The sequence below is a fragment of the Meleagris gallopavo genome, chromosome 2 (assembly GCF_905368555.1).
Source record: "Meleagris gallopavo chromosome 2, MGAL_WU_HG_1.1, whole genome shotgun sequence".
In the NCBI taxonomy this organism is placed as follows: domain Eukaryota; kingdom Metazoa; phylum Chordata; class Aves; order Galliformes; family Phasianidae; genus Meleagris; species Meleagris gallopavo.
Genome location: NC_139405.1, coordinates 103198125 through 103224294, shown reverse-complemented (window position 1 = coordinate 103224294; position 26170 = coordinate 103198125). Strand labels below are relative to the sequence as shown.

General features: G+C 43.0%; 2 protein-coding genes and 2 long non-coding RNA genes across 9 annotated transcripts in view; 2 read left to right on the top strand and 2 right to left on the bottom strand.

Moving 5' to 3' along the window:
• Window positions 1-28: 28 nt before the first annotated feature.
• Window positions 29-16343, bottom strand: UBXN2A (UBX domain protein 2A). 3 transcript variants are annotated; one of them, XM_010707987.3, is made up of 7 exons: window positions 16254-16343; window positions 13752-13804; window positions 12227-12362; window positions 10540-10649; window positions 8890-9030; window positions 3382-3546; window positions 29-1498 (listed from the first exon to the last, which is right to left on the bottom strand). In XM_010707987.3, exons 2-7 carry the CDS (start codon window positions 13781-13783, stop codon window positions 1195-1197), a joined length of 888 nt encoding a protein of 295 aa, XP_010706289.2. In that variant the 5' UTR covers window positions 13784-13804; window positions 16254-16343; the 3' UTR covers window positions 29-1194. The 3 variants fall into 3 exon arrangements, with proteins under 3 accessions (XP_010706289.2, XP_010706291.2, XP_010706290.2); XM_010707989.4 differs by lacking the exon at window positions 16254-16343 and adding an exon at window positions 15941-16080; XM_010707988.3 differs by lacking the exon at window positions 16254-16343 and adding an exon at window positions 15452-15597.
• On the top strand, window positions 16311-22173 carry LOC146545108 (uncharacterized). Its single transcript, XR_014881686.1, has 3 exons — window positions 16311-17407; window positions 21301-21678; window positions 22046-22173. It is a non-coding gene; the product is annotated as an uncharacterized LOC146545108 (long non-coding RNA).
• On the bottom strand, window positions 21027-23073 carry LOC146545107 (uncharacterized). The gene is made up of 2 exons (XR_014881687.1): window positions 22966-23073; window positions 21027-22930 (listed from the first exon to the last, which is right to left on the bottom strand). It is a non-coding gene; the product is annotated as an uncharacterized LOC146545107 (long non-coding RNA).
• Window positions 23074-23953: 880 nt separating this feature from the next.
• Window positions 23954-26170, top strand: part of ATAD2B (ATPase family AAA domain containing 2B) — a 72582-nt gene continuing 70365 nt past the window's right edge. For 3 of the 4 annotated variants that reach the window (XM_085218103.1, XM_085218104.1, XM_085218102.1), the window contains exon 1: window positions 23954-24401. In XM_085218103.1, the coding sequence (XP_085074229.1) occupies window positions 24246-24401 (156 nt within the window). In that variant the 5' untranslated portion in view covers window positions 23954-24245. Of the gene's footprint in view, window positions 24402-24682; window positions 24948-26170 lie in introns of those variants that run through there. The other variant, XM_010707984.4, reaches the window with a different exon arrangement.

Genomic DNA, 26170 nt, shown 5'->3' with positions numbered 1-26170 from the left:
AAAGAAGTTCAACTCTGACAACCACCCATTTGTGTAGGTAGCACAAACAAGTCAGCATTTATTGAAGGCCCCAAGAAAGTCTTTATCGAGAGACTCTAGGTCCATACACAAACCCATATGTGATTTAACACAATCATACAAAATATATATATTTAGTCCTTAGTGCTCTCCTTTAGCAAAACCTGGGATGGTTGGGTACAAATCTTATGCCAAAAATACAAGGACCAAAAAAAAAAAAAAAAAAAAAAAGATTTGGATGGAAAGGGGGTGAAGGGGTGGAGAAGCCACCTCAGTTTTCAAATATGGATTTTACATATCTTTGAAGTTTGTCTACATGCAGTTGACATCTCATCAGATGGCTAGCTCAGGACAGAGACAAATATGTAGTATAAAAACAACTGTGTCTCTCTAAGCCACTACAGCCACGTGGCAAACTACAGAAAAATGAAGTTTCTCTGTGACAAGGGTAAAAGATCTCTATCCTAGTGAGCCAGGTAGTTTAACGTCACCCTGTCTGTAAGATATCTGTAGCAGAACACATGAGACAGAAAACACTTCAACCATTAGGAATAACAATTCCTTCAGAGCTTACTTTGAGGCACTTCATATCCAGTATGCACCAGGCTACCTAATTTCAATCTTCTCACACATGCACCTACCATCATGTGAAGACTTAATTGGACATTCACACTGCAGATCTTGTGATGAAGTTAAATACTAATGATACTTACACTGATTTTCAAAATACTTAGAGGAGTTCAAATGTGAACTTCCCTGCAGCATCTATTGCCTTTTACTAAAACAAAAAGGGAAACTGGAGCAACTTACATTGAAGTATAAATTAAATCAACCAGTTCAGTTTCTCTTTAGTCCAAAGTGCAAAAATAAATATTGTTTTTCCCTAAAATGTGTTACCAGTAGTAATTAAGTCTCAGAGTACCATTCCACCTAAGTATACTCATTAAAGAACATGCTAGCAAAGCCAAGGAATTCATAAGGATAATCCCTGTCATACAGTTACCTCTGCTGCATTATTCAGCCAGGCTCTAATCACCAAAATTAGTTGAAAATATGTTTGTTACAGCAGATTACAGCACAGCACACACTTGCTCTCTGAGATCACACTAGGTAAGAATGATAGTGCATCCAGATATTGCTGGTTACGTTTTGTCTAGTTCTGCCTGTGTGTAGCTTTCAGTCAGCTATAAACTGATTTGAACTTGTGCTTTTGATAGCATTTTTTTGCTCATTCCTGAGCCGTCCATTAGGTGTAGCAGCAGTTTTACAGTCATTGTCAGGAGCTTTCATCACTAAGAGTCTAAAAGGTTCAGTTGTTTTCCGAAGTCTCTGAACAACAACAGCATTTTGCAACTTTGCTTCCTGTAGTGTGAGCGTCTCATCTTGCAGTTCTCGAAAGGGCAGCGAAGTAGTCAGCATGAAGGGAACACCTCCCTCTGATCCTTGATACTTTGTTATGAAGTCTCTGACGTGGCTTATTCTGAGGAGAAAAAAAGAAGACTCGCATCAGAGTGCTCTAGCCCTAACGCAGAACACAAACACAACACAGAACCACCTCAGGAACAGAATGAGACATAACAGCTGACGGCACAGGAACGGAGAAATAGGTATCCTTAAGTGCCTGCTTCACTTGAGAGCAAGAAAAAAAAGGATTCAAATGCTTCACCATGGCTCATGGACAGTAGTCACACAAATCTGCTATTTCTTAACCAGTTGGTGGAGCTCTACTTGATGTTTCCATAGCCAAGAGCTAGAACAAGGAAGCCTTTAGTATATGGTACATGCAGAACCATAAAAGAAAAAGCAAAGTTTGCAAAGATTGCCTGGAAAACTAGTTAAATTAGGTCTTACAATAGCCTCTGTCTCCCAAAGTAGGAGCAGTACTAAATTCAAGATGCCTGCTAAGGTGCAAAGAATCTTTCAAGAGTAAGCAAGACACAGGCTTTTGCAGTAACAAGTAAGAACTAATGAATTTAATGAATAAATCCAGGTGACAGGATACAATTGTAGGACTAAATACAGTACTTGTTCTCTGATCCCAAGGATTTTTCCCCCTGTTGAAGTACAATTGTAAATAATACTCTTTATCACAAAGAAAAAGACTCCTTAATATACTTAAACCTGTTAAGCTTGGAATAACAAAGATAAAACCTTTATTTGGGAGCTTCTAATTAAAATAGCAATTGATCTTTCAGCAGTACATTGCAAAAACATTTTGCATCATACCTTAGGCTGCTAAGAGTAATAAGTTAGTACAAGTTAAACACCTGAGCTCTTCTTCTGACCGTTCATAATCTCAGAATGGTCAGGATAGGACTAAGACCTCTGCAGATCAACCAGTCCAACCCTCCAATAAAGCAGGTTCCCTACAGTGGGTAGCACAGGAAAGGATCCAGAGGGGGTTTTGAGTATCTCCAGAGAAGGAGACTCCAAAATCTCTCTGGGCAGCCTCTATTTACAGTTCATCTTGACAGCAGCCCGGCTTGTGTTAAAACCTATGATCACTTTAAACTGATTCAAAGAGAAACACAGGCAATGTAACCTTTGCATATGACAACATGACTGTGTTGTACTGTGACAGCAAATTACAAATTGGAGAAAGGTCCCTAGAGACAGCCGTTCTAAAATTTAATGTTAAGCCATTAATCCTACTTTCTCAAGGTTCCTTCATACATCTGCTGTGCTGACACCTTCTGACTTCATCCTCATTTGTAAGCCTCTTTGGGAACTGGAAATTGTAATAATTAAGAATTAAGCACACTAGATGCATTTTACTCCAACCATGTTGACAGGGCAGACGTGCAGGTGAATAAGCTCGCCTGCTTAACTTTGGCCCTCCCTGGATGTTTCTCTGGCTCAGTTCAAAGTCACATCCTCCTCTTCCTTTTACATGCTGGAAGAGATACAAGCGGATTTTCTGAAACTCAACATCTGTGCTGCTGTCTGCTCAACAACTAGCAGGTTTTCCTTTCTGAATAAGTGATTTGCTCCAGATGTAGTCATTCTGTAAGAGACTTGTCATCATAAAAGCCGCATAAATCCACTTAACCGTTTCTTCCAGCAGTGAACAATTCATACACCTTAACTTCCACTAAACTGAAAACCTCCAATGGATTTTGATTTACACTCAGTTACGAGCTGACTGGTAACATCAGCTCACCTTTCTCTCGCACTCCTCTCACTTGTTTGCTAAAAAATGATGAATTTTCTCGAAAAAACTTTCAAGAAGATACTCTAGATAGAGCCAAAGAGCAAAGCAACGTTAAGTGAACTGGAGAGGTAGATGAGTTACAGATATTGGACGTATTACACGTACAGCTGTAGCACAAATAATTCAGGTGCAAGCACAAATAACAGCATTACCTGTGTGAAACGTTGAATTTCTGAATTATCCTCTCCCCATCTGCTAACCAGATCTGGATGTTAGTGACAGGCTCCAAATCATTTAAGGGTACTACAGGAAGACGTCTTTTATCAGCAGCTCCTTGATGATCCTCTCTTTCTTTAGAGATTATCCTTGGAGTAGCACTGACAAAAAAAAAAAAAATACCCAAGTTGTGACTTCCCATAAGTTTGAACCTTTGTCCAGATCTCTTCTTCTGGAGCTCTCTGCCCTGTGTCAAAGAGCAAAAAAAGGTTATAGGATTTGATATAATTAAAAATAAAAAAACCCAACAAAAACAAAAAAAAAAAAAACAGAAAACTACACTAGTAATTCCACGTGGAGTCTTCAATGTGCTAAAGAATTTGCTTGTCTGCAGTAAGCATTTTACAAGACAGTAGGGAACTGACATGTCAAAGGATTAAAGCACACATAAGAGAGATTCTTTGTATTCTAATCACACAGGTGAAACTATAAGGGGCTTAAGTTTGAATTTGCATACTCAATGTTAATTTTCAGTGCAATGTGATTACAGTAATTCAATTTAACTGAAAGCTGTTAGCCTTGATTTAGACTCCAGCATCATTTCTTTCAGTTTAGAGACACTCTTTAGAGAAATTGATTTAGTGTGGAAACCCAGGCGTATGCATACACTTAGCTTTTGATTTGCAAAGCACTTTCAACAGCTCAGTGTACCATAAGGGTAAAGAAAGATCCATAAAATAGCTTGACAGAAGGCTTCAGTTCAAGTGTATGGTCTTTGGAAAAAAAATTACTGGCACAAATACTGGTTTTGAAACATCCAGAGCTTAGGTTTTTTTGCTTTCAGAAGCAAACTTGTTCAGTATGTTCTGTTTAAGTCATCACTAAGGCCTGATCCAATGGGCACATCCTCAGCACACGTAAATATGAGCAGATGTTTGCTTGCAAAACAATAGCAGTGATTTAAGGAGTTACCATTTCTTCTGAGCTCTGTAGTGGTTACTGACTACATGAGTGCTTCACACTGGTTTCAGACAAAGCTCACTCTGCACAAAAAAAAAAGCAACAACCCAACCTATTGTTTCTTGAGGGAGAACTCACTAAACAAAAGAACAACAGTTCTTAACAACACTGCATCAGCTTTGCAGACAAACAGCATCCTTATGTTCTTGTATTGTGTTAGTTTAATCATAAAGCAGAAAAGCCACAGCTCGTTTTTCATTAAAAACAAAGATATCTACTGCTTTGACACATTCAAGCTAATAGTTTTCTGAATCTGAAGCATTTCAAGAATTCTTTACCACTCATGTCCAGGTAAGTGCTCTAACTCCCAGACTATCAGCCAGTAGAGGCACTTTTGATTTCTTCCACTGAAACTTGACCAAAAAAAATAAAAAAGAATTAAGCAATCTCATCCTCAAGTGATAAGAGATGCTCACTACAAATGAAGGCAATAAGCAGAAACCATCTGGGATGCAAGAAATAGGAAGTAATAGATTTCAAGATGTGCACCTGTAAAACATTCTGGTTGTAGTCCAAGTACAGGTGACTTACTATCACCCATGTGCCCCTATTGATGTACTTATCTTACACTCAGCTTCTCGCCATGCTCGATCTCAAAACACAATAAACCCCAGCTGCAGTCGAGATTTGGAAAAAAAACCCTTAAGCACCAGCAAGATAAAGTTAAACAATCTTGGCAAATGGAAGTAAAAACAAAAATAAAGTGTAAATCATACTTAAGTCCAGTAGTGATCAGCTTTCTCTGGCTGCTTGATAGTGCAGTCTAGCTCAGAGCTTACTGACGTGTAAGCAGCCACACGTGAGCCAGCTGTCTCCAGTACCGTGGATGCTGGAGAGCTAATTAACTGTGCAGCTCTGCCCAAGCTAAACCAGACACGTTTTAGTCCCATCAGCTGCAGTTGTTGTTCACACAACCATCTCACATATACACAAACTTTGATGCTGTTCTCAAACCACCTCTTTCCTCTTTCCACATCTCAGGACTCTGTAGTAGCATTGGAGATGATTCTTTAATAGCAAGCCTACGCAGAACTGAAGGCAACACATTAAACTAAGCTGCAGGAGAAAGTTAGAAGAACTCTACTCATCAATTTCCAAAGCATTTCTACACTTAAATTTGCTCCTGTAGAACTGACAGATAAAGCCATCTAGTGGTGGGATCTCTGACCGAAGCCACAAACCAAAAACGTAAGTCTCCTATTAGTCTGACATCAAACCACCATCATTTCTTTTAACAGCTCATTCCTTTTACATCTTCCCTTGATAATCTTACAAAGATTGAAGAGATACAGAAGTCTCCAGACAATTTTTCAAGTACTGGGCTTTTTCTCTTTAAGTATTGTGCTTACCCAGACTAATGGGAAGAATCTTGATGCACACCGTTTTACCCTAAGAATGTTATACAGCAAATCCATTTTGCTACAAGTGATTTCAGTCAACAGTACAGCTAAGGTCCTTCCTAAGGCTGTCTTTAAAATACCTTGTTAAACTTAACAGAGATTTTCAGCTGCAAATCTTGTTAAGAGTCAAGCTATTAAATGAACCTGAGTAAGGGTAAATAAACGTGAATATATCCATTAGTTATGCAGGTACCTAAGATATATTGGAAAAGCCTGTCTTTGTTTCTCCTGTCCAACATAAATGGAGAGGATCAAACTCATTTGGGTTGCATTAAAAATAAAGAACAAATGAAAACAGTTCTAGTTCCTCTGTTTTTCTTCCAAACAAGTTTTAATGAGGTGGTCAACAGACCAGCTTCTACTGAGACTCCAGAATGCAGCCTCTCATGTAATTCATTCACCCCGTGAGCATCAGCAGAAAAATCTACAGATATTATGATGAAGTTTAACTGATAAGCAGGTCATAAGCTAAGTAAACCATTCAGTCATTTGTCTCTCTCTTTTAATTAAGCACATGAACGCAACTGTGTAAAGGGAGTTCTACAACTTCAACCTTATGTTGTCCTTGTTTCAGCTGAGACAGAGTTAATTTTCTTCATAGCATCTGCTATGATGCTATGTTTTGGCTTTAGGAGAAAAACAATGTAGATAACACACCAATGTTTCATTTGTTGCTCATCAGTGGTTATGCAGGGCCAAGGACATTTCAGCTTCTCCTACTGTCCTGCCAAAGGGAGGTGAATGAGGGGACACAGGGAGCTGGTAAGGGACAGAACCAGGACAGCTGATCCAAGAGATCAAAGGGCCAAAGAGATCTTTTATATCAGATGGCATTATTTAAAAAACAATAAAACTGTAAGAAGTTGGCTGGGGGGAGGGAGGGCTACTGCTTCTCAGGGACTGGCTGCACATAAGCTGGTGGGTGGTGAGCAACTGCGTTGTGCATCACTTGTTCTGTAAATGTACACATTTGTGATTACCACTGATACCATTTCTTTCTTCCTTTTCTGTCTTAGCAAATAGAAGAAATTACAGGTTGAGATAAAAACTTTTTTTTCTTCCCGATTCTTTTCCCAACTCGCTGAGAGGGAGGGGTGGTGAACAAAAGACCATGTGGTTCCAAGCTGACTGCTGGGTTAAACCACAGCATATCCATCTCAGACAGTATTATTATTTCCCCAAAAAGCTCTTCTGTTCCAAGAGTAGCATTTGGATGCCACGGACATTTATTAACATCAGGAAGCGAGGACCAGTTTACAAAACACTCACGGCTCGTGTTTCCACCACCAGCAAAAAATATTTAGTAGCCTTGAAAGAAAACATTCTGATACCATAGCACTGAATAGACTAGCAACAGCAGGAGGGCGCATTCTATCCTGTTCGTACAGAACAAAATTGCTGAGCAAGTTGTGGGATGTCTCAGTGTGCAAAACCACTCAAGCGAAAGTCACAGAATAGCATGCTTCCAGAACCTAACGCGCCTACTGGGAAGCCAGATCATTACTTGCTGTAGGCATGACAGAGCACGACAAGCAACTGAACAACCTGCCACTTAGCCCTGCTTAGCAGCAGAAACCCAGCATGCTGAAGATCTTTCTGCTTCCGCTATCTACATGCCTACTGGTAAATGAAATACGATTCAGTTCTTGACCTTTGCTCAGGATTTCAGTGCTACCAGAAGCGAGACCTGAGGCATTTCTCATCCATCTCTCAAGGGAAGTTCTTCCCTATCGACCCTATCAACCCAAGCATACAGCAATTGAATGAACAGCCTGTGCTACTGAAACAGATGAAACCGATCAAAGATGCTTGCTTTCTCTAATGCATCCTGAAACCACTCACTCTTTGCCCCATCAGCCTTCTACTCTGTTACCCACCTTCTCCCCCAGCCTCAGCTCTTCCTCACCCAGCTGATGCTTTTCCTCAGCTTGAGCCTGAACAGCAAACCCTTTCCACTGCATCAGAACAAGCTGTTCACTTCAGGCTTCGGCACAGCCTACAGGTCACTAAGCAGATTCACCACTGAAGGTTTCCTGTAGGTTTCTGGTCACTGTGGCTCATTCCCAAGGCTGAAATCTTCTTTTTCATGCATGTAAATCTTACATGACAGAAATACGTGAAAGATGACTCAGCAGAAGTAAGCTAAAGTTGCAGAGATTTATACCTGGCTTGCCCCAAGGGATTTCCAAAATGCTGTGTGGTCATAAACCAAGTCCAGTTTTTGTGCTGGTTGACTCTATCCGCCCACACAGAATAAAGGAAAGAATGAGTGGGAAGTCAAACTGCAATGAACACATAGTTAAATGCTGAAGAACTTCAGCAGAATACAAAATAGTCTTTTTCAGCTCCAACACTTAAATTCCCCTTTTTTCATAGAAAGTACTGTACGTTAACTTTTAACAGCAAAGCTTTTTTATTAAATCACAGAATAGAAGAAACTGGGAACAGTTCTTTGAAAAAGTACTGTTCACATGGAAATTTTGAGAAAAAAAGTCATTAAACTCCTGGCTGTGTTAGCAGGACCCCAGCCTTGTAGGAGCTGATGATCCCCTACACAACATTCATTAGACACACCTAAATACTGAACTCAGATTTGGCCCCCGATAAAAGACCAATAAAAGAAAAATATTGATAAACTGGAGGGGTTTCATGGAGAGCCACAAAGATGTGCTTGGGCTGGAGCACCTGCCTTGGGAGGAGAGGATGGAGAAGGTGGGCTTGTTCAGCCTGTGGGAGAAACTGTATTTAGCAGCAACCTGCCAGTACCTACAGGAGGTTATCAGGCTCTACATGGAGGATATAAGTTGAAATATGGTAAATTCAGATTGGGTATAAGGAAAAACTTTCTCCCTCATGAGGTCAGGTCTCTGAACCAGGTTTCACAGCCTCCATCCTTGCACAGTTTCAAGGCCCAGTTGGATAAAGCCCTGGGGAATTTCATCTGTCCCCACACGTGAGCCTGTTTCACATGGAAGCCTGGATTAGAGAACTCCAGAGATAGCCTCCAATCTGAATTATATGATCCCTTACCATACGTATACTTTCCTTCAGCTAGTCAATCACAGATTACATCAAGTTACTCACCTTCCTAATCTGTAACCATGACCAGAAAAGGGATGAAATATTGGCTTTTTTGATGACAGATACAACTCCTCTTTTCTGTCTTCCACCTTCACATCTACCTCTTCCTTCTCAAATACTTTCTGTAGCTCAAAAGGCAGCTCCCTTAAGAAAAAAAAATACATGAGAAAAAGAATTACTATACTGCTTCAGTATCCAAAACACATTAATGATTAATACCAGCTCTACGTTTACTCCTGGAAAGATCGTGCTTTTAAGTACATAATTTATTAATAATCATACTAACTGCATGATATGCAAATAACTCCAAGTTCTTGAGCTGCAAATTAAGTACAACTTGAACAATAAAACAAGACAATGTAATTCACTGAATGATACTGAAATTTACCTAGTAGTTAGCACACCAAAGTACAACATGCAGAGGGTTTAATATTACTGCAGCGATACATGGTAGGTTCAATTTTTTTGTAACTTCTGGGAATAAAACACACACACACAAAAAAAACAAAAAACAATGATCAACTTTTAACGAGAAAGACTGAGTTTAGAAACAATGTGTTTAATTACTGATAAACAGGAAACTCAGCTTTAAGAAATTAGATCACTAATAGCTACAGTCTTTAGTGCAGCAACATCAGTCAGCGATGCTTTATTTGCCTTAAGCACAACACGGGGCCTTTGTCTGGGTGGTGCTGAGTGCTAGCCTACCATCAGCAATTATGCAGGAACCATCTGGTAGTTACTTAGCATTTCCATGAGAAAACAGAGAAAAGGAGGTGGTAAACTTTTGACTTACACAAAGAGAGTAGAGGGCTCTCAACAATGCAGTCAACTGCTATTAGAACCAATGCAGGTGACACGCATAAGGTAAAATGTAAAATTAGTAGTTTTTGATGGGCTTGTAAAGCACAGAAGAGATGAAAAATAGTATGGTGTAATTAATTCACATACATGAAAATGAGTTATAAAATAATACTGCGCAAAATTATTTTCTCCCTTTTATTTGTATGGGATGAGGAAACAGACTACAAGTGAAAGGCTCAACTTACACTGGTTTCTATGTTCAATCTGCTATTTTAAAGTAAGACTGCATCAAACACTAGCAGAAATCATTCCAGCATGCTCAATTTCAGTACTTGGATAAAAGATCACTACATACACACCCAAGTGAGTGAAATAGTAAGTTTGTGCAAGGAAAGATGACTGCAATTGAAGGCTGACTGAAGCTTCCTGGTATTAAAATGCAGCAACTGCGCCCACCAAAGGCTTTTCATCAATAAAAGGAAAACAAAGACCAGCAAACCAGACATGCTTAACCACTTGCACACTGAGACTGTCAGCAGAAGTCCCATTTGAGCACCGGCTATTACTGGGCACGATGACTTCCTTTTTATTTCATTCGGTGTCTGCTGTGCCTCCTACCAACGCTCACTTTTATCTACTCCATCAGCAACTGTACGACTGCTTTCAGTTACAGTATGTGAAACTTGTGGATGTGACAAGTCATCGGCATGGCAGGAAATGACAGAGTCAGCAGACTGTGCTCCTGGAGTGAACACAGGGAGTGAAGCAATGCCAAAAATTTGGAGTATGAGCAAACTGCAATCCAAAGCATGTTAACTCAGGCAGATGAGGAACAAAAAACTCCCTCACCCTTTTTTAACGGAGTCCAAGAACTGCTGGTTTCCAACATCAGTGTAGCTTCTAAGTTCACCATCATTTACTGTAAACCCATTTTTCCAAAGTTTAATGATCACATCAACCTGCAGAGCAAGAACAATTTTCAATTTAACACTGATTTAAAACTAGCTTCATATAACCAATACTTATCACAAAACCTACAATTTTAAACCACTCAGTGCATGGACTAAAAACACTATGAGAAGACTCACTGTAGTGTGTTTTGACCCTGTCTTGACAGGTAGACTGACTGCAAGGGGGAAGTGAGATTTCTAAGCATCTAAGCATCAGAGTTAGAAGTAAACCTCACTCTAATCATTATTCTTTCTTTGGTCAAAAACTCTCCTCCTACTAAGCACTAAAAAAAAACAAACCTGGAAGAAACTAGTACTGCAAGGAACACTTTCAGAAGTCAGGGTTCAAGTATTGCTCCCCACACTCCTTTTCTCCCCTAGCCCAGGCAGGGATCTATAAATATAATTTCTAGGGGTGCTCTCCCCAGATCTCTCCCTAGCATTTTTGTTGAATGTGGCTTTTTCTTCAGACCCTCCCAGTCACAGAATCATAGAATTGCTCAGGCTGAAAAAGATCTCAAAGATCATTGATTTTCAACCCCCTGCTATGTGCAGGGTCTCCAACCAGCAGACCAGGCTGCCCAGAGCCACAACCAGCCTGGCCTTGAATGCCTCCAGGGATGGGGCATCCACAGCCTCCTTGGGCAACCTGTTCCAGTGCCTCACCACCCTCTGGGTGAAAAACTTCCTCCTAAGATCTAACCTAAACCCCCCGTCTCAGTTTAAAACCATTCCCCCTTGTCCTATCACTATCCACCCTCGGAAACAGCCGTTCCCCCTCCTGTTTATACGCTCCCTTCAAGTACTGGAAGGCCACAATGAGGTCTCCCCAGAGCCTTCTCTTCTCCAAGCTAAACAATACCAGTTCCCTCAACTTTTCTTCATAGGAGAGGTGCTCCAGCCCTCTGATCATCTTAGTGCCCTCCTCTGGACCCGCTCTAACAGCTCCACGTCCTTCTTGTACTGAGGGCCCCAGGCCTGGACACAATACTGCAGATGGGGCCTCACAAGAGCTGAATAAAGAGGGACAATCACTTCCCTCTCCCTGCTGGCCATCCCTTTTTTAATCAGCCCAGAACACAGCTGGCCCTGTGGGCTGCAAGCACACACTGCTGGCTCACATCCAGCTTCTCATCCAGCAATCTTCGGGAGCAACAGAAATACATAAAAAGGACAGAACCACTTACACATAAAGCCATGCTGAGCATCCCACTACCACCACAACTATATAAACGAGAGTAAGTGAAAAAATCTGGATTATTTCTTCATAGAAAGGCTACAACTCTTAAAAAACTTCCCCTGAAATGGCAGTTGTCACTCCTTGCGCTAATCAGAAGCTTGCTCTCTCTAGCACTTAATGAGAAGTGCATGAGCTAAGTCCCAGAACAAGAGTTCTATAGTGGTTTTTGGCCGTCAGAAGCAGAATTATAGGTTTGGTTCAGCCAGACTGTTCCTACTGCTGTCTGACTTCCGCACGCATTTACCTACAGGCGTATTGGATAAGACTGCAGAACTTCTTACATTTGTTTTCTGGTGTATTCCTGGAGTACTATTATGTTAAATTATTTTTTTCCATCAACACCTACCTGGTTCTTGACTGTAGTTGGAGACACGCATATGGCACCGATCTTCTGAGCTTCTTCAAAAAGGTCATTGACAAAATAATCATGGTTTTGTTCTGTACCATTCAAAATCTGGTCATCAGTTCTTGACTTACACATCCTGCAGAACAAATGCATAAATAACAAAGATTGTCCAGACAGCACAGAAGACAACAAGCAGTTATCCTAGAAGTTCAGTACTAAAAGACGTGCTCCCCTGCACCAGCTTACTCGATTGTTAGAAAACATCAGGTCAGCTTTGTCTTGTGCCTTTTTCAGGTTCAGGAACCTGTAGCTGCTATTACTTGCACTTCAGAAGCACAAATGAAGAAGTGACAATAGAAAAGGCGAACTCATATATGAAAAAATTCTAAACATGGTATCAGAGCAAGGAATGCATCCACATCTCTAACTCAGACCACTGCACACCAACGAAAGATCTTTAAAGCACTGCCATGATACAGGCTACAGTGACTTCGGTTTTAAAAGCCACATACAGGAAAAACTGCCATACTATTTATTGTCTGTTCCCATCATCACCACAGATCCACTGTTCCAGTCCTTGGAAATACATGGAGAAACTGAAGAACAAGCGTTCATTTAACTTGAACACAATGAAGAGAAACAACAGAGGATTTTAATACCTTGGAGACGGCCAGAATAATAAAAAGAGATGCATCAGCCACTTCTTTTTATAGAACATTGTATACGTAACAGCTATTTCTCTGTAAGATTCTGACCAATCAAAATGCAGATATATGCAACGTGAATGAACGATTATCTTGCAGTTTAGATTCTTTGCATACTAAGAGGATTATGTGGGTTTTGGTAAACATTGCAGGAGTTATTTCAACTGGAGATTCAGAAGTCTATTTTAAGTAATTCAGGGGAAAAAAAATGTAGCCCTTAAAAAAATCCAGTTTTATGTAAAACTCTGCAATAGGTTCAAGAAGAGCAATGCTTACTTGAACAGTAATGAGCTACATTTGCATTAGAAGGAATTACTGTTTGCAGAGCATCTATGCAACAGTAGGAATCCCTAAGGATTAAATGTATTTAAGTGAAGAAAAACTCAGTGACATTAAGAAAGACTTCAGAAGCATGCTGCACCATACTGTACCCACTTTCATTTTCTAAGAGAAGGAAACAAACTTGGAACATTATTTGAGGCAACAACTACGTTTTATCTCACAAGCATATCTGGAAAACCAACACCTCCATACTAAATGTCAAAGTACACAGTGAGTTAGCAAACTGCAACCCTGTCTTTCTATTTTAAGTAAAATATTTATGCTACTTCTTGCATCTAGGAAACACTCTGGGTATGTGAGAAATCTTCAAGCAAAAATCTGTGGCTTTTTTTTTTTGAAACTTCAGTATATGTAGAACAGAGGGTACAGCAGAAAAGACTGAATTCTGAAATTTAAAAGAAAGTTTAAAAAGTCCTGTTAGGACAAAGAAACACTAATAGGAAGAAAAAAGAAAACAGCTAAGGGAGACGAGAACCTACCATTCTTCCTTCACAGTTTTGATATTGTCCATGTTTTCATCCTGATGCTTCTCCTAATCAGGAAAAGATGACAGTTAACAAAACAAAACCCACACAGACAACGGCACTCCTGCCTACTTCTGAAGCTGAAATGCTCTTTAAGTTTTTCCTGTGTAGGAAGCGAGTTTAACCAGAAAACTGAACCTTTCTGCTGCCCCCTATATCCCCCCCAGTCTCCAGATGCTTCTTTGTTTCCCCCACTTTTTAATTTGATGACATGTGAACCAAACATCGCTTTCAGACCTTTTAAACGAAAATTACTCTCACATAGAGAAATAAGTTTCACAGTAATCATGTGAATTGCAAATACACATCCACAGCCACGCCTGCTGAGGAAAAGGAGATCACATTCCTTCTCTCATCAGCGTGACTTAAAATCCCCTGATTCTCAGCAACGCTATGAGGCAGTCACAGGAAAACTGCACTGCCACTGCAGGCACTCGGATGACCTTCACTTCAATAGAGCACATTGCCCAAAGGTGCAAGATTTGTCAGGCTACTTTTCCTACCATACCTTAACTTATTAGTGCAGCACTCAAAGAACTGCATAATGTATATTATCGTTTCTAGTCTATCACCCAGATGGAAAGAAAATCCTGGATTCGGATGTACTAAATATACTACAGGATTAGTTTGCCAAGTCAGAGAACGCCATACCAATCTTCTGAGCTCTCTGAGGAGAAGTTACAGAGAGTCACAAAAAGCTGGAGACCCCCAAAACCACCCTAAAATTAAACATGCTTCCAGAAGGACATAAATTTTAAACAGCAACTGTTTAAATATTTCTGGACACAGGTTACACAGATCACGCTCTGCTCCTGGCAGGATTAGGACTAAGTCATCATATTGTGCACAGATATCAACATCAAGCTAAGCAGCAACAGCCCATGAGCTCCCAGGAAAAAAAAAAAAAAAGATCACGTACAGCAAGACAAATAAATTTAAAATGCTCCAACCATCTAACTTAACAGAAGATGGAGATGTTAGGGGAAACAACATTCTCTGAAATGATTAAAAAAAAAAAAAAACAAACACATAAGCTTTCAGTTCAGTACTAATTCATGTTCTTCTGGGATGCTGATATTGATGTTCCTTCGTCTCAAAACTCTGCAACACACTTTCTCTTGAAATGTAGGTAAGCCTTCAGAAAACACTCCTAACAAGCACAAAGATTCACTCTGTGTTACTATGAGGAAGTTCAGGCAGCCTTCAGAATATTTGCTTCTACTATGTCATAGGTCAGAAAACTACACTTAGAATACCTCTGACACGACATATAAGATGTGGTATAGCCTTTTTTTTTTTTTTTCCTCACAGACAGAAAATTATAGTTGGCCAAGGCTGTGCTGGTACATTGCAACCTCGTGAGTGTATCTGATTGCTGCACTTGGAACTTTACGCCTGCTCTGCAAAACAGGAACTTTCTGCAACCAACATAAGAAGAATGCTTAATATATTTACGTTCATCAGCTTCTCTCAAATTAACTTTTAACGCAACTAAGTAATTTTCTTGGATTAAATCTGTGTTTGCGTGTATCTTTTGCCCCCGAGCCACCTCTAAGTGCCTGCTTCTGTTGATTTCTCTGCGAGCTGTCAGCAGAGCTGCTGACACACGGCACAATGAGGGAGCTCAGATGATTTCCGAGGCCTCCAGCCCGTACCAGCAGCATTCAAAACCGCTCAGCTGTGAAAGTCGCTGCTCCCACTGAAGCTCCACAGCCTTTAGAAGGTGTTAGGTTGTAATGAGAAGAAATATACGTGCTAATGTATCACGGAAAGCACAATGCAGCTGTCGGTGGTCACGAGCAAGGAGCCATTTGGGCACAGCGACCAGATGAGCCCGCGGTGCTGCAGAGGAAGCAGCTCCCTCCTGCCAACTTCTGACAGACGTCACCCACAGCGCTGGGAGTTTCGTTACGGCTTTTGTGACAAACATATCGCAGAGCTGAGCTTCCAGCTGCGGAAATTAAACAAAATAAAGGGGAACGCGGGGCTGCCAGCCTCCCAGCGGCTCCCAGAGGAAAGCTCGCCGGCTAACTTCGGCAGAAGCAGAACTTCTCCAGCCGCAAGCTGAGCGCGCTCTGCCAGCGCAGCGCCCAGAAATGACGGACGCGGCTGAGCGCAACGCTCAGCGACGGGGAACAACTTACGGGAGAAAGACGGGCACGGAGGGAGAGCACGAAGCCGACAGGCTCAGGTAAACGCGGCTCCAAGATCTCCAGCCAGCCAGCAACGTGAGTCCGCGTATATCGAAAAGAAACGCGGAAAGCCTCCAGCAGCGCCTTCCCCTCCGCTGCCCCGAACCCCGACCCGTCCCAAGGGCAGCCCGCGCAGGGCTATATTTAGAGCCGATGAGGTCACCCCGCGCTGAGGCGGGGCGGCTAAGTTCAAGCACTGCTCGGAGCAGAGGGGTCGCCGGCTCGATAGGACCCGCTCTTCTCCCGGCTCACCGCACCAACTCACCCAGCCCCGCAGCGCAGCACCGCCCGCGGCCTCCGCTCCGCACCAACTCCTCGCTGTCCCGCGCTCCACTGCGCATGCGCGGCCAGAGGCGGCCCGGGCACCCACAACCGGGCCGGGCCGGGCGGGAAGGAGGACTGCGCCCCGCCCACAGGGAGGGCGGTGTTGGGGCGCCATGTTGGAAGGAGTGCGGGTGGAGTTCAGCTTACCTCGCCTCGTTCCTAATTCGCGTTAATTAATAGGAAATCCAGCGTGAGTGAAGTGCTTTCGATGATAATTCTAAAAGCAAATGTCACCCGGTGTTTTCTTCACGTGTTGTGCAGTCCCTTATGTGTAACAAATGATATTTTTCAAAGCTATGACTGAAATGAGATGCTTAACCTCTGAGGCACTGACACCTGACCCCTGGCAGCTGAGTTTATTCCACTTCGTGCTTCTGTACGTTACATCACACTGAGCCACTTGAAGGTAGTTGGCCTTCAGTTTGAGCTGGATGACATCTAACTGTGGCTCCTGCCTACGAATGTGCACGGGACAGCTGAGCATAGAGAGATCTGTACAGACATAAGGAACAACTTTGAGTGTGACAGAATTTTGGAACTGGCTGCCCAGAGAGGTGGTGGAGCCTCCTGTGGAGACATTTGGGACTCATCTGAATGCTTTCTTATGTATCTGCTGTAAGGACTGTGCTTTAGCAGGGGGGTGGACGAGATGATGTCCAGAGGTCACTTCCAACCTCTACAATTCTGTGATTCTGTTGAGTTTTATAGCTCTCACATATAATAGAATCCTAGAATGGCTTGGATTGAAAAGGATCGCAGTGCTCTTCTAGTTCCAACCCCCTGCTATGTGCAGGGTCGCCAACCAGCAGACCAGGCTGCTCAGAGCCACATCCAGCCTGGCCTTGAATGCCTCCAGGAATGGGGCATCCACAACCTCCTTGGGCAACCTGTTCCACTGTGTCACCACACTCCGTGTGAAAACCTTCCTCCTAATATCTCCCTGGAGACCTCATATACACATATACATCTTATCACTTTACACCTACCTGAGAGAAGGTTGTAAGAAACTTGGGGGAGCTGCTTTTTCCCAGTTAGTGATAGGAGGAGAGGTTGTGGCCTCAGGATGTGCCAGCGGAGATTCAGGTTGGACATCAGGTAAAACTGCTTCTTCAAAGGGGTGGTGATGCAGTGGCACAGTTGCCCAGGGAGGTAGGGGGATTGCTGTCCCTGGAGATGCTCAAAGAAAATGAGAATGTGGCACTGAGGGACATGGGCAGTGGGCATGGTGGGATGGGTTGAGGTTGGACTGGATGATCCTAGAGATCCTTTCCAACCTTAATGATTCTATGGTTCTACTGAGTGAGTTTTATACTCCTCATATACATATACATATCTGTACATATAAGGAATGTATCACAAGGCTTTCATATCACTGTTGAAGAAATGTAAGGAGTTTACAAATTCTGCTTGGTAAAATGTTATAAAGTTGTTCTGCAGTGCTGAATATATTTTACTTTCAATATCTTAAGTACATTTGCTCCATTTCATTGAACACACAAGCTTAATAGTAAGTGCAAGACCTGCCTTGGGGCCCTTTCTGCAAAGATTGTATTAGACCCAAGGTAAGCACAGGAAAAGGCAAGATTGGACTTTACCTGGTGTAATGTTGCAGGCTTCTCAACTGCAATCAAGTATTGATTTAGAAGATTAGATCTATTACTGCAAATCAGAGTATAGCTAGAGACATGCTGACCTACTACAATAGGAATTGGTGTCCTAGTGAATTTAGTGGTTCCTTAATAGCTCTTATAAGTGCAGCTGTTTTCCCTCAGGACTGAAACTTGACAAAGCATGAGAGCAAGAAAAATAAAGGGAAGATCTGTCTTCAGCTCCAGCATAGCATAAAAAATCTTTTCTTAAAAAGTGGATATTTTCAAGTTAGCACTGTTACAATCAAGCTTTTACTGAAATCCTTTTAGACTATGCATTATATAAAGTTTATTCTCTGGCAAGAAACAGTATACAAGATGAACAGAAGCAAATGGTCCTATTCTTACAGTGTGATGAATAGAAGGAAAAAGCCCGGACTGAGTTCACTGAAAAACACTGTAACAGGGTATTCATTAGATGAATACAACCATCTCATGGCCCTTTGTCAGGAGAGATCAGATGCACTGGTGTGGAAGACAGTAACATAAATGTAGGAGTGAATCTCGATGACAAAATAAAGCACTGTTCCAGCTGTCACTACCCAGCTGTCAGGGTTGTAGGAGAACCACTGCACATGGTGTACCTAAAAACAAGAAATCTAACTGAAGGAATATTTTAAACAAGGTTAACCCGTGCCAGAAGAAAACAGCAACTTCCTATAATTAACCATCAACACATCAGCTATATTGATTGACCTTTACTTGAGATAGCAGTTGTTGCCTGAAGCCTTTGCAGTAATATACTCATATCCTTAGAGCTGTAACAGACTGAGGGGGAAAAGGGATTGTAAAATAGAACAAGTATGGTCACTCTATGCTCGGCAATTCTGTTGACGTGACAGCACATTCCTCTGCATGGTGTCCTTTTCCCTCATGCTCCTTGCAGGGATGCTAAACGCTCCAGGCTGCCACAATGGCAGAAATAGCTTTGGGAGCTCATATTGCTGAAAAGTTAGTGCAATGGGAAAGCGAGTCATCGTTTTATGATTGCATGAATCAGCATTCACAAACAGGGTGTTACCCCCATGCAGTGAAGTATCCACACATGCAGCTGGGCCGTTGGAGTGTGAATCCACAGCAAGTGAATATAGCTTCAATTTTAAAAATTCCATAGAATGTATAAAGCCATGAAAAATTCAAGACAACTTGAGCAACTGTTAGCGCCAGATAACACACATTTGGAAATAACATATGACGTGAATTCTCAAAACAAAGACACTTTCAAGTGAAATTAAGATATGGTAGCATAGTTTATAATATTGTTCTTGGACGCATACTGAGAAAACTTATTTTTGAAGCTAAGATTATGTGTGAGAAGTAGGGAGATTTATGAGCAAATAGTGTTTCCAATAGACCCTCCATGTGACCTTAATCATGTTTATTATGCATTCATATACTCCTAATGCTTATCTGCAAATGTGTTAATAAATGCTTATTGTAAGCATTTTAGAACAGAGTCTGTTTTTTATGACAAAGCTATATAAAAAGCTTTACTTTTAGCATACTAACAGTCTGGGGTACTACTTTCATATGATTAATGATCATAAACACCAAAGTGAGATGATGTGCCATTTTTCTCCAAGATGGAAGCAATTTTCAGTACAGAATGATAGTGAAAAACAAATCCTGCAGATTCCTGGCTTACAGTGTCATCAGCCTTTTTAGTATCAGACCATCTACTGTATGTAACCTTAGCTCAACAGGAAACATGTTATGGAAGCTGATCACTAGATGTGATGTGAAGCTAATTTTGAAATATCAGGAGGCAGTTCTTATCGCTCCTATTTAATGTCATGTAAGAAATCTGCTCTCTGATACCATTTCAGGTTGCAGTTATGTTACCCACTGTAGTTTGGAAAGCAATATTCAGCTGAACATTAGAACTGAACATTCAAAGTTAATTTCTAAAACATTATTATTAAGAATGGGTCACTTTGATATCACTGCAAAGCGTGTGCAATATGGAGGGACTTACTTTATGTGTTCAAGTGTAAGGTGGAACCAATTCAGGCTAGCAGACCCTCCTTGTTTGATGTTTCCCAAAGACCTGTCTTCATAGTGGACAGTTCTCAAGAGAGAAGCTGTTCCAACTCAGTTTCCTAAAATTCTTTCCAGAAAGGACATAGAGCACATATACAAAAGCATAATCTCTTCTGAATCCCTTTATTTTGAGATTCAGCTGAAACCAGGATGAGTTGACAGCAAGACAGAAAGAAGCGCACAAGAGCTTATAAATAGAGTCCTGAAAAGATGATTTAATTTTCATTCCTTGGAATGTTACAGCTATTCAGAGATATTACAAAGTAATCTCTGATAAATTGTCTATGATTGAAGCAAATAGGATTTCACTGAAAAAAAGCCCTCTGGTCCTTACTGGGATGAAGCTCTCTACAGAAGTTCTTAATAAATGAGAAAACACTTTTTCTTTTGTTATAGTATGTTCCTGATTTCCTTGTAAAACAGGAACAGGTGACAACAAAATCTTCCATCTCCAAGTACTTCCCATGACATTAAATATTACTTATGGAATAAACAAGGATTTCCATTCGTCTTTATCCTGGCTCATCTTTTAATGTCTTTTTATGTCACCGAGTTCCAATAAGAATTAATTCCCCAAGTCTTGTTGAGCAAAAGGGATTCTTTTGCTCCAGCACTTTTTCATGGTCTTCCAATTTCTCAGTGGTGTACCTGCCACAGCAGATGTCCTGGCCTCTTCTCAATATAAGTTTTGGTTATTTTCATCTTCTTTTCTAATAACTGGAGATAAAAGGGTGTTGAACTCTGCTGCAAGCTTCAGCACTTGTTATAAATTGGTTCAATTTGAAACACAGTCCTTCCCAATGGCATTTATTTTCAGATCTGTCTTCAAGACCAAACTACAGATCTTGAAATTGAATCTGAGAATGACCCCTGCAAAAGTTTTATGTAATACTTTGTGGAGTATAACTCTGTTCCTTTCTCCCCCTCTTTTCTTTTTTGTCTTTTCTCTTTCACTACTCAGGTTTTTTTTCACCTTTTTTTTTTTTCTTTTCTTTTTTTCCCCCCCACAAAGCTCTCCCTACGAATAGAGGGTCAAAACAGGTTTTAATTCCATCATTACATTACATTAGATGCAAACAACAAATAAGAAAGATGGAACAAATGAATTTTTGAATTAGTGAAATTGGTATAAACTCATGTCTGCAGTACTTCATCTTTCACTGTTAAACCATATAGAAATCTCTTTGTACGTGTAGTATAAAATATTAATCTGACGTTAACGTGTCATCTGTATAAGAAACAAAAAATCCAACAAAACTGACAAGCAAATCTTGTAATTAATGATTTATTCATTTATAGTGTCCCTACTAAGAATGGCGATGGAGTGCACGTAGAAGCCAGAAAGCCATGAGATGACTGAGTCAGTTACTGGCCGCGCCTTCTAAGAACAACAGGACAACAAAGAAACCTGAAAATAAAACCATCTGCCAAAAACCATGTAGGGAGGAAACATCCAAAATGATGCATGTCTTTACATGTTCCCTACTATGCTAACATAATGAGAATAAAGCATTAGTGTTCAAAGCAGCGAGCAGGAATTTTTAACGACATCAATCCCTCCACAAGAGTAGTCCCTCTGGTGTCATAAAGAGCATGGCTCACAGGAATGAGATCAGAACATAGGAATAAAAGGACAAAGGAAAGAAAAGAAGGACACAACTATGGTCAAAATATTTGGTAAATATAAATTGCTTTCATGTTGTGGCCTTTCTGTTGCTTCAAGCAGATCTGGATAGGCACCCAGAAAATAATTTTGCTTGCATAATGACAAAGTTTATTTTACTTTTAAAGAGTCATCAGTGTTCATGAGAGGAGGGAGGAGTGCTGGTTTGAATCAGGCATGTTGCAAGCAGATGTTATGCAAGCTTCCCCAAACAGTCCTGCCAATGCATTGCAATCCTGAGTTATGACATTCACTGCATCTGCAGTTTGGGTCCTTTTTTGGGCCACAGCTTCATCTGTTGGTTTTCCCAAAATGGGGATGGTATTTTTGTGATGCACACAAAAACTTTAAGAAGATCAAAATACTATTTTTTATTTTCAGACCAGAAGAATTTGGACACTGTATCTGAATTACATGGCTGATCAGTAGCAAGGATGGAAGTGGAAAAGCACGTTTATCTATTATCATATGATTGCAGTAATAGCTCTTTTAGCTAACATATTTCTGGGTTCTTTCCCACAACATGTTTGGTGAACTACAGCCTCTTGCCATTTCCTTCCATTCCTACAAGTTGTTTCCCAATATCATTTTTAAAATCTGTCATGCATTTTACATTAAAATATTCCTTTACCCTACAAGTGTTTGAAATGGCTACATCTTTCCATAACCTCAAAACAAATAAACAAATAATTGAAGAACAGGCAATGTAACCAAACTAATTGCACCGAGCAGAACAACTGGGCTTTAGAAAGACTGCAGGTTCTTAAACAGGAGACGAAGTAGTGTTGCTATTACAGATTAAAAGCTGTAAGCAGAGAATGTCAGATAATAATTTCTACTTCTAAGATGCAGTACTTAGAAAAATGAAAAATTCTCTCTGTATACAGAGATATTTATTTTCTTGTAAATCTAAATGACCCATTTTCTTATTATACATCCTAACGGAACTATTGTACGTTTTGCATTTTTAAGTATACACTCCAACGTGCTTTCAGACTTCAATCTTGAAAGGAAGTATGCGGGAGCATGGACGTAAACCAGAATAACAGTTTTTACATTTATTGTTCTCTATTTATATTGCAATTTCCATCTTTAAACACTAAGAATAGTGATAAAGCCTGTATGAGCCTAGCAGCCCCCGCCATGCGATCAGTAATTGTATTACTATTTTTTGCCAAAGCAGCAGTGCCAAGCAAGTCAGAGTAACAAACAGAGGCTGTGACTTCATCACTTACAGCTCCGTGCTTCTATTACTGAATGCATCACCTACAGCTCTGTGCTTCTATTACTGAATGCATCACCTACAGCTCTGTGCTTCTATTACTGACTACATCACCTACAGCTCTGTGCTTCTGTTACTGAATTTGTTTTATAGAGCTTTGGGTTTGGGGGCTTATGTACATGTGTTGTGGTTAAGTTCAATGAAGGCCAACAGCTGGTGGCACAAGGATGATTTCTTGCTGCACATCAGTGTGAAGGGATCGTAGTTCGTGAGCAGTTTGAGCAGCGCTTAGGCATCCGATGTAGCAGAACAGATACTAATGTTTGGCTCTCTGTAACGTGATTGTTGGATCTGCGATGAGAGCGAGAGGAGACGAGAGAAAAATCAGCTTTCCGACCGCTGAGCAATGGACATCGGACGCTGTGAGCACGCTGTGGATGAGCCGCACGGCGGGAAGCGCAAGGGCGCATCGCCGTCAGCCTGCCCGTCACGGGATTCCTTCGCAGCCAAACTCGGCAGGCTGTGAAATTCGTTCTCCACGCAGAGGGGCGGGTTCCTTAACCCCCGCCTGTGTGAGCCGTGTCACTGACCGACACGAAGTCCCGCGGCTGAGCGGAGCTCCGTGGGCGCTCTCTGGAGCCGTCTCCTCCCAAGCCCCCGGCCGTGGGCGGCCGCCCCTTCCTCGGCCCGGCCCCGAAACTCTACGATCCCTTGCCGTAATCGCCGAGGCGCCGGATCCCGCCGGGGGAGGCACGACTGACAGAAGCCTCGACCCCTCGCCTCCAGAGCTCCGCCGCGGCCCTCAGCCTGACAGGACGGCTGCTAGGCAGCCCCCGCCCCGCAGCCGGCCCGAACTGCTTGCGCGGGGTGCTCCCTGCCGTCCCATCCCGCCGTCCTGCTCCCGGGGGTCCCACCGACCGCCTCTACCCCCCGGTGCTCCCGGCTCGCGCCAGGCCCATAGAGCGGCGCCGGCGCCGTGCTAGAACGTACACAGCGGGGGCCGCCTCGGCCCTGCGCGCGGAGGCGGCGGCGCCGCAGCGCCCCCCTGCGGCAACAGCCGGGGTGGCGGCGCGGCGAGGAGAGAAAGGGAGAAGGGGCAGTAATGGCGGCCGGCTAGCGCGGGGCTGAGCCGAAGAGGCGGCGGCAGCGGCGGGAGGAGTCGGCGCGGTTCCGTCTTGTGGTTCTGCCCGGCGGAGCGGCGTCCCCGAAGGACTTCTTCTCCTTCTTCCCCCTCCCCTTCCCTTCCCCTCCCTTCCCGAGCCCTCGTCTGTCCGCCCTCCCTCCTCCCTCCGCGCCGGCGGCGGCGGCGGCAGCAGCGGCGGCGGCGGCGGGGCCCCCCGCGACCCCCTCCCCGGGGCCATGGTGAACACCAGGAAGAGCTCCTTGCGCCCCCTGGGCAAAGCGGCGGCCGCGGCGGCCGGAGCCGGCAGCCATTTCATCTCGTCCCGGACCCGCTCTTCCAAAAGGGGCACCAAGGCAGATGCGGCCGGGCTGGAAGAGACGGCGGCGGCGCGGGTGAGGGCTGACGGCGGGGAGCGGGCAGCGGACAACGTACGGGGAGAAGGGAACTAGGGGTGGGGGGCGGCCGCGACGGCGGCGGCAGGGCCTCGGCCGGGGAACCGCTGGGGACAGCGCCGCTGCCGCGCGGGGGGGGGGAGAGGCGGCTCCGAGACGGTGCCGGGCCGAGCGGAGGGACGGCGGGGCGTGCGGGGACGCGGCGCCGCGTGTGGGGGGGCAGGGAGGGGGGACACACGTCGTGGGGAAGCCGCCGAGCGAGCGGCCCCTGACGGGGTCAGGGGGCGGCCGAGGACACGGGAGGCGAAGTTGCGGCGGGGCCGCGGCGCCGAGGCAGGGCCGGCACGGCGGGAGGGAGCCGCGCTGCGGGCCGAGCGCCCCCTGCGGCCGGGATCGGCTCTGCGCCGCCAGACAAAAGTTGGGAGCCGCGCCGGCCGCAACTTCGCGATCGTCCCTCCCTCCTCGTTTTTTTTTTTTTTTTTTTTTTTAATTCATCCCTAAATGACCTCAGTTCGTTTGAAGCGAGGGCTCGCAGAGGCTCATGAGGTAAAATACTGGCGTTTGGGGAAGCTGTCCTGTCGGTGGGACGCCCCGTTCGCTGTGGGGCGGGGAGGACGCGGTTGTGTCGGGGTTAAGTCGAACGCTTTCTCAACGTAACTGATAATACCTTTACTGTGGTCCGGTGGTGGATGAATTCCATAGACAGATTCGAGCAGCTAATATTTGGTTAACTAACTGGAAGAGAGAATTCCGAAACCCCTTGGTTTTGCCTTGGCGTCTCCAAGCAGATCTGTTGACAGCGCTGTTCTTTTCATGACATATGAGGCTTTTTTCGGGTGCTTGAGGACTTAGGCTAACGGTTATAGCTTGCTTACCCACACACCTATTTTCAGAGCTGTGTGTTGCGAGAGACTCGTTAAATACAGAAGTGAAAATGGAGGGTCTGGTTGTTTCACAGTCGTGACCACGTCCTGCCCTGTACTGAGGAAAACGTTAATCAGACAAATAAACCAGCAGCAGCCAGAGGCAGATGAGGAGGATCTCATCTGGAATCACTGGAAAGCCTTTTTCCCGTATTTTTTGTTTGAAAATAATAAAATCACTGTCAGAGTTCTTATAAGAACTCTTTCCATTCTCATGTGCTTCATGTTTCTCCTCTTCACGCACCTTACTTGTTCTCAGTGGCCCTTACTCTGTGTGTAACTGAATTGGGCTGGTGGGGATGGAGGACGTGGCTGCACAGAGCCGTTCTGCTTGTTCTCATGTGCAGTTTCTGTTTATTTGTATCGTGGGTCTTGTGGTTTGCAAGGCAAAGTTTGGTGTAACTCTCACTGGCTTATGTATCAGGGAGTTTGCAGATGCTAAGTAAATAGGTTAGGCTTCTTTCCACTTCTTTTTCATCTATGAACAGCGTTTTATACTGCAAATCATTAAAATGTATACACTGTGTGATTTTCATGCTCTAAAGAAAGGGGTTTATTGATTTTACGACAATATTTTTTCACAAATGCATCACAGGATTCGCCCCATACTTCTGAGGAGCGTTTCTTCTAAAGTTAAGCAAACATTTTGGCATGCTGACATGGGCTTGTTTCACTTCGCATCAAATGTGATGTGTTTGAGGTAGATAACTTTTTAAAATTTATATACGTTCACCAAAAATGAGCAAAAGCTACGAAGAAGTAGTTTATTTTTTGTTTTTCCTTCTTCCCTTTGTAAATTCTGTAATATCTGTATATACACCCCACCATATTTTTGAGTGATCTCTG

What these genes read in the sequence shown, in the direction of transcription:
- UBXN2A (XM_010707988.3), bottom strand. An exon ending in TTGGACTCCGTTAAAAAAGG is followed by an intron (nt 9,031 to 10,539) that starts GTGAGGGAGTTT and finishes TTTTTTCTTAAG; the next exon opens with GGAGCTGCCTTTTGAGCTAC. An exon ending in AAATTCAACGTTTCACACAG is followed by an intron (nt 1,499 to 3,381) that starts GTAATGCTGTTA and finishes TTTTCTCCTCAG; the next exon opens with AATAAGCCACGTCAGAGACT.